Below are 13,554 nucleotides of genomic sequence, written 5' to 3' on the forward strand. Positions count from 1 at the left end.
TTAATTTGTAAAGATGGTAGCTAAATAAGAGTGCGATGCATGTTACAAAATCTTCCCAAATTACAATTGATTGGAAATACATATCCATTTTTATCTTACACTTTTAGTAGTGAATTGAATTCTTGTTACTGAATATATTAAGTGTATTAGATAGATTTTCCAAAATCTACTTATGCAATGTACTCTGATAAAAAAAAGCAAAGGGGTAATTTTTATTTTTAGTTTTTTTAGAGAGAGACGGTGAGAGAGCAGGTGCGCGTGCACGTGTACACACACACACCCAGATGAGCTGGGGGGAGGAGCAGAGGGAGAAGGAGAGGGAGACAGAGAATATTTTTTTTTTATTATGTTATGTTAATCACCATACATTACATCGTTAGTTTTTGATGTAGTGTTCCATGATTCATTGTTTGCGTATAACACCCAGTGCTCCATGCAGTTCATGCCCTCCTTAATACCCATCACCAGGCTAACCCATCCCCCCACCCCCCTCCCCTCTAGAACCCTCAGTTTGTTTCTCAGAGTCCATAGTCTCTCATGGTTCGTCTCTCCCTCCGATTCCCCCCCCTTCATTCTTCCCCTCCTGCTATCTTCTTCTTTTTTTTTTTTTTTAACATATAATGTATTATTTGTTTCAGAGGTACAGGTCTGTGATTCATCAGTCTTACACAATTCACAGCGCTCACCATAGCACATACCCTCCCCAGTGTCTATCACCCAGCCACCCCATCCCTCGCAACCCCCCACCACTCCAGCAACCCTCAATTTGTTTCCTGAGATGAAGAATTCCTCATATCAGTGAGGTCATATGATACATGTCTTTCTCTGATTGACTTATTTCACTCAGCATAATACCCTCCAGTTCTATCCATGTCGTTGCAAATGGCAAGATTCCATTCCTTTTGATGGCTGCATAATATTCCATTGTATATATACACCACATCTTCTTTATCCATTCATCTGTCAATGGACATCTTGGCTCTTTCCACAGTTTGGCTATTGTGGACATTGCTGCTATAAACATCGGGGTGCACGTACCCCTTTGGATCCCTACATTTGTATCTTTGGGGTAAATACCCAGTAGTGCAATTGCTGGGTCATAGGGTAGCTCTATTTTCAACTGTTTGAGGAAGCTCCATACTGTTTTCCAGAGTGGCTGCACCAGCTTGCATTCCCACCAACAGTGTAGGAGGGTTCCCCTTTCTCCGCATCCCCGCCAACATCGAGACAGAGAATCTTAAGAAGGCTCCACATTCAGCACAGAGCCTGACACAGGGCTTGATCTCAGGACCCTGAGACCATGACCTGAGCTGAAACCAAGAGTCAGACAGTTAATGGACTGAGCCACCCAGGTTCCCCTCCTTTTTTTTTTTTCTTTAAGAGCAAGAGAGAGAGAAAGCAAAAGGGTAATTTGAGTGAAGAACTATTCCTCTTGATATCACAGTGTATATTATCATATGAAATATTCTGAGATGTTCTGTATAACAGACACGTTTATCCTTAATTTCCAAAATATATTTACTCCCTGGGCTTTTTTCACATATAATTTTAATTTATAAGAAAATTTAGATCTCTAATCAATTAGAACAGGACTATAGATGTGAGAATTTTTCTAAAACTGCTGCCTATAAATTATAATAAAATTCCAGTTTTGTATGATGTTCAAAACCAATTTTTCCATTTTAATGATTTTAATAGTGATGATCTTTCTAAGAGTATAGACACTCAGCCTCTCAACACTGTCTAAAAGCTTGATATAAATATGAATATTTCAAGTCCATGTAATGCTTTGCATTGAGTTCTAAATTGCCAAACTTTCCTTTTACATGTTACATGGCCCTTCGCATATCCTGGTGACAAAGGTTCAGTTTTGGGTTCTGTTTTTGTAAGTCATTGTCGTTCCTGTTGTTTATGAGTCATGTGTGGAATTTATCATCAGAAGACCCGTGTTTCAGCGATCACTTAAGTTATCTTGGCTTTGTTTTGTAATGCCAGGCTTCAGGAGGCAGGTTTGAGGGGGCAGTCTTTAAGAAAAAACAATACTTACACCAATTAGAGATAGAAAATTAAATGCTGAGTTGTAGAGAATCTTTCGTAAGGAAGGGGCCCTGAAACTTAAGGTTCAGTAGCTTCACACCGCATTCCCCCTCTCCAAAATAATTCTTACTCTACCCACGTCTAGTTTTTCCTTCCCTGAAACAGAGTATACACACTCTGCATGTTCCAAACCCAATCTTTGCTAGCATGGTTCTCATAGCCTGGAACGAGATCCCATTTTCCTATTCTCTACCCCTCCAAAACTCCTTCACAGCCATATCTAATTTAAATTGTGACGATTTCTTAAAATTTTACCAGATTCTGTAGTAGAAATGACTGTGCCTCTTCTCTTTTATCCTGTTGCATGGGTTTTTTAAATTATATTACATGTATTTCTGCTTTTTAATTTTAATTTAATTTATATCTCTATGTTCTATCTTCCTAGAATAAAAGATCCTTAAGAATAGGGGCAGTAGTTTTGTTCTCACTATATGGAATTTACTAGTAGATGCCCAACTTGTTTATTGAATTGAATTCATAAACTAAATACTATTAATGCACAAATGAGATGAACTCTCTATCTTGTCTGACCAATGTCCATATGGAGGACACATTTATTTTGGAATCATAATTTAAGAAGAAGTATAGTTGTTCAGAAGACATTGAGTTTGCCACTTCCTGGGTATGTTACCTTGGACAAGTCAACATTTCTACCCTCATTTGTGAATGAGAATGATAAACTTATATCTTAGTTTGATTAGGTGGTTAAATGAATGTATGTGTGTGAATTGTTGGTATAAAAGTTGGCACAGATGTCTGCTTTGGTGGTGATGATGATGGGGATGATTTCCTTCAGTATAAAAGACTAAGGGAATATGTGTATAATTCATTTTTCCTCTATTATTTGTTTCCTTTAGCTTGAGTATTAGACAAATGAAGGGGTTCAAAAACATGTAGATAGATACGGTTGCAGATGCATAATTTGGGCACTCTGCTCTGAGTATCTTATTTTTTTTTCTCATCAATTTCCATCCCCAGTTTCCACAATGACTATGCGACTTCCATCACTTTCCTTTAGACTCCTCCTCAACCCTCTTCTCTCTCTTCCTCACTGGATACCAAAAGAATCTCTTCCTTAAAAATAAATAATTCATAATGACACAATTTGGAAGTAAATATTTGTGCAAACTTGAACAGGTATTTTTACATACACTATAACATCTGATCTTTTTACCAAAACCAGTGTAGTTGTCTACTGCAAACATGAGAATTTTCCCAGGACTACTGATAATGCTTCATTACTGGCTTGTCATCATCATCCTCAGTTTAGAGATGAGAAAATTGAGCTTCAGAAAGGTTTGGTGCTCAAGTGATAAATCAGAGCCCTGAGACTTAAATATTTATTTATTTATTTTAGAGAGAAGAAAGTGCGCACACGTGTGTGCGTGTGTGTGCACACACGAGCAGGGGGAGGGTCAGAGGGAGAGAGAGAGGAAGAGGGAAAGAATCTCAGGCAGACTCCCCGCTGAACAAGGAGCCTGAGGCTGGGCTCAGTGGGGCTTGATCTCACAAGCCTGAGACCGTGTTTTGAGCCAAAATCAAGAGTCGGATGTTTAACCAACTGAGTCACCCAGGTGCCCCCAGAGCCCTGAAATTTAAGTTCAGATTTCTCTTAACAGTCTTCTGTTCTGATTTACACAGAGCATCAAGTAAGAAGCCCTTTCTGCCTTTCTATATCAAAAATGATCTTTATGTCTTACCTTGGGCTTCTGAAAAAGTAGCACCTCTCTTTCTGTCAGTAATTTTTGTTGATTAATGGTCTTTGCTCTTCATTCCTTCTTGCTTCCCACTGGGCTTTTCTAATCAATTATCTTCTTATTTTTTTTAAAAAAAATCTCTCTCATCCCTTGGCTCTTTTTGTGTAGCCTTCATATGTGTTCCTCATTGACCACATTATGTTATGTGGAGAGACAAAATTCTTCAAAAATAATTTGAACTTTTTTAGATGAGGGTTTCCTGGTCTTTAAGCTTCATCCTTGGAAAAGCTAAGTTCTGCTCTTACCAGTGACTCTCTTCTAGTTACAGTGCTCATTGACCAGCTAATGTACACTTGTTAGAACTTGCCTCATTTGACGTGTCTCAAAATTGACACTGTTGACTTCTCCCTCATTTTTAAAACTCTTACATCACTTGATTGAAGTGGCACCCTTTACCTTTCCTGGCTGTTCTGTTTCTCCTTCTCTTGGACTCTTCCTTTTCTTTCTTTGGTGCTTTCTTTCTTCTCCATATCCCTTAAATTCTCCTTTTCCATGGCTCTCTCCTGGCCCTCATTAGGGCCCTCTAATGTTTGAGAGTACATTAAAATAAATACTAATTGTACAGGTGCACACTGCTTTTTTGAAAAAAAAAAGTATACACATATGTAGCTATATATGTGTGTATATAGTGATTTGAAAAATTCAAATTCATTTCAAAGTATTACTGAATTTATAATCGCATTCTCTTATTGCAGGTTTCCTTAATTATTAAATTAACTATTAGCAGTAAAGCTATTATTATCTGTGATTCTGATGAACTTAAAATTTTAAACTTTCTCTTCATATTGAAAAATTAGAGTTTTTTTCATTTGGGACATGAGGTTATTAAATACCTTTTCCATTTATATTTCTGCCGTTGTGTGTTCGTTCTCTATTATTTCAGTTCTCCCAAACTCTCCATGCCATTTATTACCTCATCTGAGTACCTTGTTTTCCCTCAATCAGGAATGCTTCTATTTTTAAAACTTCTATCTCCTTGCTTGTCCAATATACTACTTAGAACTGCGAAGCAGAAGTAGCACAATTGAATTAACTAAAGCAAAACCAAAAATGAGGGAAAGAAGTTTGTCATTGGTATATAGGGATGTCTCATGGAAGCTAAGGGCAAGAATAAAATTTGTCTCAGGAATGGGCTAGAGCCTGTGTTTTGGTCACTTGCACCAGCAATTTATCATTATCTCTTGGGATCTCTCATGGGATTGTAGGCAATTGTTGGCTGGCTCTGCCATGGCATGTAAGCTCAACTGGACTGGACATCCAGGGTGGTTCAGTCACGTCTAGGAGTTGATGTTCTTTGTAGCTGAAAGCTCACTTGGGATCATTCACCGCATCACTTACCCACCGCTTCTTTATGTGGCTTGGGCTTCTCAGAGCATGCCGGCTGGGTTCCAAGAGGGAACATCTTAAGAGTCAATGTTCCAAGAAGGTAGAAGTTGAAGCTGCTCGTCCTCTTAGGGGCTTTTCCCGTAACTGACAAAATACTACTTTTGCCCTCCTCTGTTGGTCAAGGCAGTCAAAGGGCCAACCTAAGTTTAAAGAGGTAAAGAAACTCCACCTCTTAATGGGGGAGTGGTAAGAGGAGCACATCGTATCGGAACTGTTGTTACAGCCATCTTTGGAAAATGCCCGATTTCCTTCAGCCTGTGATTTGAAAGCCATCAGTATTTTTGTTTATACCTCTCTTTTTGGCATCTACTTCTATCTTCTCTTTCTAGTCATCAACCTTTGCTATTCCCCATTTGACACTGTAAACTGCGGACTTCTTAAGCACAGTCTCCTTGCATATGTGACGATTCTCAGCACCCACAGAGCTTGGCCAGACTTTGTCCTGCAGCTCTGAGAGAGAATCTGATGGACCTAATGGGGCATAAGCATTGTCCATATTTTAATCATCTATGACTTGGGAGCGGCTAGGTTTATGTGGCACAGACGTGGTTAGTATTGACCTACTTTTTTGAGGGGGTGAGCATTTTCCACTTAAAATATCATAATCGTAGCCCCTCCCCCTAAAGCATCTGCTACTGCCAGTGATGCTTACTAATTATTCAGAGTTCTGATTTAATATCACCTCTCCTCTGACATCTGTTCACTTCCTTGTTAAGTGTTACTCTGTCCTACATACCCCCATTAAATTTTGTAGATTCTTTAGCATTTATAACATTGTGAATAATCTTATTGCGCCCTTATATGGATCCCTAACCCCCGAACTCCATGGTTTCTGGAGAATAGCATATATCTATATACAAGGGAGTAATTCAACCAGTGAAGATATATCTCTATCTATCTATCTATCTATATAGTAAAATATATATATATATATATATATATATATATATAGTATGTATTTGCATGAGTCCTTGCTCTTAATTATTTTATGCCACAATTGTAATTACTTAAGTAATTCGTCATTACTTTGTCTTTACAATTGTTAGGATCAATATGTTAAGGAATGATATTAAGGCATATGTGTACATTTCCTTGTATACTAAGTAACTCCTTCACCACTCAACCCATTTTCTTAGGATAATTCACACTGCTCATTGCAAGATTGTGTTCTCTGTGGTAACTAACTGCTAATCAAAGTGACGTTATTTTCTAGTAATCTGTACTGGAATTGACTCCAGTTGGCATAAATTAGGTTATACTAATATGCATCATACATATTGTTTTGCAAGAAAATTTTATGGGCACTGTGGTATAAGTTAATTCTTTTCTAACTTGTGATAATCTGACAGCAACTGATATTTAAATCAGAATAATTTGACAACTTGCTGATTTTTGCTGGAACTGGCAGAAATAAATGAATGAATTTATTGTTTTGGTCTCTGCACACTCCATGATTTGACTGACTCCTGAAGCAGGCTCAGAAGTGTACAAGTCAAATACAGACATACTTCTAAATAGAACTCGATCAAAAAATGTCTACTCAGTATAGAAAATACAGCAATTTTTATAGTTATTTAAAGTTCAAAAATCAGTCTTTTGAGGAAACTCTTAAGTATCCAACAGACAAAAAGCTAGGCCAATTAAAGGATTTTACTTCACTTTCCTAAATCCATAATTTCCCTGAAATTTAACTGAAATATAGTGCAGAATTAGCAAGTATCACAATGAATATTGTCTACATGGAACTTTCTCTTTATATCTTATCCTGTCACAGTTAGGTTTGATATATATGTCTTTAGTCAGATTTGAGTGTAAATTCAAAGATAAAAAAATATCAGTCGTTCATATTAGATATAAATAAATATTTCCTTCTGAAACTATCTGAAATAGCTATGCATTATCACTGACTCAAAAGGATAATTTCTTTTTTGTAATAACCCAAATAGGAGAGAAATAAGCTATTTCATTTTTGATAACTTTTGCTAAGTAAAAAAAGAAAAACTATTGTCATTTTAAAGGAGGCTACATTGTAATAATGCTTTAAGAGAGTTCCTGAATTTCATCTTCTTGGCAAGTGAGTTATTCTTTGCAATAACCCGCAGAGCATGCTGACTAATAATGCTGTCCTCCCAACAGAAAATCCAATCGGATTTGACAAGTCATGAGATCAGTTTAGAAGAAATGAAGAAACATAACCAGGGAAAGGAGACTGCCCAAAGGGTACTGTCCCAAATTGATGTGGCGCAGGTAAAGATCCTTGCATAAACTAAGGAACTTATTTTAGTTGTGTATTAAAACATAGTCTGTATTAGACAACTTGGTCATTAGAAAAAATTGGGATTAAGGGCATTATTTGAAAACTACAATATGATATATAAATAATATAGATCTTGGGCGGGGTTACATCTTAAGGATAAAGTAGGTTAATAAATTACCTTTTATTTAGTATCACATTCAGAACAACTACTGAATTCTCCCAAATGTATGCATTCTTTGTGCTAGACAAGTAGGAAAAAAATGCTTTACGTTTTTTAATCTTGTATATCTTCAGGAATAAAAAAAATCTATTAGCAAAAATATGACTGCTTGTTGTTTGGAATGTGAAATTATACAGGTGCTTTCTTACATTGTCTTTACAGAAAAAATTGCAAGATGTTTCCATGAAGTTTCGATTATTCCAGAAGCCAGCCAATTTTGAGCAGCGTCTACAGGAAAGTAAGATGATTTTAGATGAAGTGAAGATGCATTTGCCTGCGTTGGAAATGAAGAGTGTGGAACAGGAAGTAGTACAGTCACAGTTAAATCATTGTGTGGTACGTATTTCTGGGACAAATAAACAGCTACTCCTTGCCTTTCCTTATTAAGCAGTATGTGAAAAAAAAAGAGGTATGTGATGATGATCTTGCTTTATAATAGAAGATTGTTTTCAGATAACTATAATAATTAATAATATGTAATTTTAAGATTAAGAACAAAAGTTAGCACAGGTGTGTTGAGAGACAAGAACTTTTACTGAAATAGTAGCCTTTGAATACATCCTCTGTAGGTGTCTTTTTTGAATCTGTAATTCTTGAAGGACTATGCAGAATATAAGAGGAAGTCCCTCTGTTTAATTCTTACAGTACTTTTGAATATGGAGCTCTTCCTCCAAACCCTAGTAGCTTTCCATTCAACATCAGTGCTAGACATGCACTGAAATGCCACCAGACCTCAAAGACAGAATAAAAAGACATGGAAGGCATATGATTAGCCTGCAGCATAAATCTTCACAGGATTGTGGGATCATGAGCTGTGTCCTTTGTTGCAATTACTGGAAATTCGCCAAGTCAGATGACGCCTCTGACAACATAAGGCTGAATTATCTACTAGAGTAATACAGCTGTTATTATAACTCTTTGTTTGCTATGGGCTGAGAGTAGAAATTCACGTAAAATAAAAGCACTGAATATTATTAACTTTGAAGGTAAAAAAGGTTATCTAGTTAGTACTTTGTGTTTTACGTATTGTTTCTGCTTTTACTCCATAACATAAATTTAAAAGAAACTCTTTAGATGCATTTCAGTCATATTATTGTGAGTGGGGAAGTATCTTTTAATGCAAATTTTGTAGATATGTGTATTCCTTTGTGAAATTATGGAATTTTTTTATGCAGTGACATTACTTCATGACACAGGCTGCATTTTAGTGGCCTTGTTATTATAAATATTCCCACCCTGAAAAAGAAAATTTGAACATTGTAATGTATAATTATTAGCTGATATTAGACGAACAACATTAGGGATTTGTAGGAAGCTATCTCCTCTTAAACTATGCAAAAATAATCGAAATCAAAATGACCCCAGTATACTACCATCATGATTAAATATATTCCCAAAGGGACAGCTGTTCCATTCTATGATCAGGTCTCTAATGGTACATCAGAAAACTGGTCTGCTAGTAAAGATGAGGTGAAAACAACCCTCCCTGCAACCAGCTGTGACTGTGCCCTGACCCTTTACAGGGAAACATTTTCAAGTTCTTGCTCAGTTTGGTTGGGGTTCTGGTTTAAATGTCAGGAGCAATTCAAGTAGTTCTTCCGGAAGGATATCTTTTCTTTACAATGTTTATATATTTTTAAATTACTTAAGATGCCCTATTGCATACACTGTAATTATTACCTTTTTCAAGAAATTTTTGTTTAATTAAAAAAAAGTCTTGGGGTGCCTGGGTGGCTCAGTCATTAAGCGTCTGCCTTCGGCTCAGGTCATGATCCCAGGGTCCTGGGATCGAGCCCCGCAACGGGCTCCCTGCTCAGCGGGGAAGCCTGCTTCCCCCTCTCCTACTCCCTCTACTTGTGTTCCCTCTCTCGCTGTGTCTCTCTCTGTCAAATAAATAAATAAAGTCTTTAAAAAAACGGTCTTCCCAACAGGAACGCAAATAAATATAAAGGATACTCCCCTCCCTCAGTGATACTTTCTCTGCATACTGAATGACATGGTGTTAATGGCTTTGGTACTTTGGTACTAATGGTACTTTGAACTTTCAACATAAGGGTAAATCACGGAGATTTTTTTTTAATGTTTAAAGAGTAAATCATTAGAAAATATCTCTGATTCCAAAATTCACACAGCTGATTCCCTCCATACAGTTACTGATTGAATGTTTCTACATACCAAGATATATGTGTAATTTCTAAGATAAAAGTAAAATGAAATAAAAAAAATCATCTGGAAAGCTCAGGCAAGAACCCAAAATTATTAGTAAAGGAATATTAACACAAAACAACCATCAAAGAAGGGATCAAGATGGAAATAGATTATGTACGTAGCTTTAATGAGTAAGATATTTGCTCAGCCTTTACAAAAAAGTGTTTTTGGGCATTGATTTTAAACTGAGAAGAGAAAATATACCGAAGTTTTGTTCTAATTCCAAAAAAGATGCAATCACCTACTAGTAATTTTATTTCTTAGTACCAATAAAAAGGGTAGTTGTTCACAATTACCACTGAAAAATTTAAGGCAACAATGTAAAGTATTATATATGCCTGTCTACATATATATATACATATACGTATGTGTTTGCATGCACGCATTCATACATACACATATCTTTCCAGGAAAATACTTTGTGTGATGACACCTGTTTCATGAGGCTTTGTTAAAGCTGCGTACTTTTGTGAAATAATGCATGTGTTCTTTAGGGTTGTGATATGTATGTAAGTTTTTAAATAATATTTTTGTGTCTGTCTATATTGAGTTAATCAGCCCCACTAAAAAAATACATTTGTATAATGTAATTAACATATTTAAATTACCTTCCTTCCTTGTATATGACTTAATATATGTTGAAATTATGATCTGGAAATTTAGATGTTTTATTCCCACTATAATATGTGAGAATAGCAATGAATGTGTCTGTCTTAGCCACCACTGATTGTCTAGGGAATCCAGTAGTGTCTACTGTACTAGACTCTCAATAAATACCTGATGAAAGGGTAAATGAATTTTTCCAAATTCACAGCTAGTATTATATAACATTTGAAATAGAAATCATATAACTTTTAGGAATAATCATTCTCAACTTGGATTGTAAAACTAAATATACTCATTTATGTATGTCTGCATATAATTGCAAATAGAAACATTAAATCAACAGAATGCAAAAGCTAGATATTGGTCATAGCTGCAAAATGCTACTCCATTAAAACTGTAAACATGGAATGCCAATTAATGTGATCTCTACTTCTCTTTCTTTTTATTCACTGTTATAGTGTAATTCAGACACTATTGCTTATTATTATGTTTTGTTTTATGTTTGACCTTAGAACTTGTATAAAAGTCTGAGTGAAGTGAAGTCTGAAGTGGAAATGGTAATAAAAACTGGACGTCAGATTGTACAGAAGAAGCAGACGGAAAACCCTAAAGAGCTTGATGAAAGAGTCACGGCTTTGAAATTGCATTATAATGAGCTGGGAGCAAAGGTGCGTGTGCCCTGGAACCACAGACACGAGCTACTTACCGCTTTCCTTCGAAATGGCAAAGCAAGAGGCAGCGATGATGCACAAATAATCTTAGAAAGTTTTAATCATTTTCTCTCAATTGATAGCTATGTACAGTTATACATAGTCAGAGAAAGAGATTCCCATGTGCAGTTCTTATTAAGAGACAATAATTAATCAATAAGGATCTTCTTTCCAATCTACATTAAAAAATATGTACAGCTCAGGGAGATTTTTATTGGCTCATTGGATAATTCTAAAAGGGTTTCTTTCAATTTCTAAACTTGGCCTTCTCATTGTATAAATTTACTTGTGATGATTTGAAGGCTAGAGCCTTTTATAAACTAATGACCTTACTTACATTTAGATACAGTGGAGTTGACACATTCCACATAGACTATATTAGGCGTAATAGAGTTGTCACATTCCATAGAAGTTATTTCCTGTGTGGCAAGCCTTGCATAATCCACCACATTTCGCTAATAAGGTAGAATGGGTAGCCAGTTGAGTCCTATTGCTCTCTGATTAGTTTTTTTTTTTTGTATTTTTTGTCCTGATAGGGTCCAATGGCCAATTCCGTATCACTGTTAATTAAGGATATTTACATCTCTCTATCCCCTTTCCAAAACAGTGGAATGACTAGGATTGTTATCTCAATTCGCTCAAGTCAAATATTCTCTGTATATTTCCTATAGATTTAAAACTTTGATGGTTCAAAATAATGATAGTAATCATAAAAAGTAGCCATGAAGGCATGACTTGTCAACATCAAGGACTGACCTGTCCTTTTCTATGCTATTATTTACCTTACATTTCTAAAATATTTTTAGTGCTCAGCTAAGATTTAAACTATTAACATAGTAATAAAATAATCATTTCTCTCTTTAAAAAGTGGCGATAGCTTAACATATTATGTGGTATTTGAGAGAATATGTGTATTTTATTAATAAATACCATGCTTATTTTCTTAAACTTATGCAAATAAAGTTCTCTATCTATTATTGGCATTTATGGCCATTTACGAATAAATACAAGCTTAAGTCCTTTAAGCAAGTATCTTTAAATGAGGAGTACTGAGGGATGGTTTCACTCTCCTAATGCTTACTGGGGAAAGATGAATAAAATAAAATAAGGGCCAAAGCAGAAAAAATTAAAATGCATACATTTTAATTTCATTCTGACTGAAAGAGCTTTACTGGGTTCAATGGGGAAAACAGTATATTTTAATGGCTCAAGTTCTCAACTTTATTAAATATAACATCAGTGAGAAAATTGTCACTTCATCTTTGACACAAATATAAATTTTTGTCCATATTTGTGAAGTAGCCATGCAGACACAGATTTCTAACATTTCACCCTGTAAGCAGATAGACGGTTGGGTCTTAAAGCTACTAATTGCAACTTACTTTTCACTGAGAGAAAGTTAATTTTAGATTAAAATGGAAATCTGGGAATAACTAACTATTCATATTAGTTGATTATCTTATATTTTAAAAACCTTTGAATTTGTATTTCACATATTTTGAAAGAGAGCTAACTGTCATGTTATGGCAAAGTTTTTTCCTTCTCATTGGATCAAAAAGTAGGGAACACTGATACGCAGTAAATAGCAAAGCATGAGGATAATCTTGAAATAAAATACGTTTCACCAGCTTGTATAGCACACCAAGCTACCTCTGGAATAAAAGACCCTTAAATCCTTCCGGAGAAGTTTATCATTATGTTAAAGATAACCACAGAGGGCAAAGTTGTATCTGCACTTGGTATCTCCTCTAGTATTTATAGACCTTTACGGGTGCCACTTGTTCTATATTTAACATCAAATGATGGATCTCTAATAGTAATCCTAATTCTACAATTTGTTAATTTCTGAAAAGCCTTTCTCTATACCCAAGTTTATAGTTTGACCTCTGTGACTTTACATTAAAATAATGTATTAATAGATACCATTTTATTAAGAAAATGTATATTTTGGAAAAAGGTAGTTTCTTTGTTTTTTTCAAATATAAACTGTTGTCTGGACCTTCTTTTCCCTTTGCCTTGAAGAATTTGCACAAAATCTTTGCCTTTGCAAAAGTAAATTTTGCATGAAATAGTCATTGAATTTAAAACAATAAAAATGATGTGAGAAGACTGTTAGTGCCCCCAGTGAATTATAATTAGGAAATGAATGACTCTTCCAATGATGTAAAGCCCTATTTAACCCTGAAAATATACTTTTGAAAGTTTGTTTATTTAGTCATTTGGCACTTAATATCATTAAAGCAAAATGAAAGATGACTAAGAAATCATACTTCGCTTTAATAGCATGACAGAATACAGCAAAAATATAGGGCA

General features: G+C 35.4%; 1 protein-coding gene across 2 annotated transcripts in view; it reads left to right on the forward strand.

Annotated features, from left to right (window-relative positions):
* DMD (dystrophin) overlaps positions 1 to 13,554 on the forward strand; it is a 2,214,577-nt gene that overhangs the window by 952,283 nt on the left and 1,248,740 nt on the right. For both annotated transcript variants that reach the window (XM_027607979.2, XM_027607980.2), the window contains exons 31-33: positions 7,377 to 7,487; positions 7,880 to 8,053; positions 11,044 to 11,199. In XM_027607979.2, the coding sequence (XP_027463780.1) occupies positions 7,377 to 7,487; positions 7,880 to 8,053; positions 11,044 to 11,199 (441 nt within the window). The remainder of the gene's footprint in view (positions 1 to 7,376; positions 7,488 to 7,879; positions 8,054 to 11,043; positions 11,200 to 13,554) is intronic.

This window comes from Zalophus californianus, chromosome X (assembly GCF_009762305.2).
Source record: "Zalophus californianus isolate mZalCal1 chromosome X, mZalCal1.pri.v2, whole genome shotgun sequence".
NCBI lineage: Eukaryota > Metazoa > Chordata > Mammalia > Carnivora > Otariidae > Zalophus > Zalophus californianus.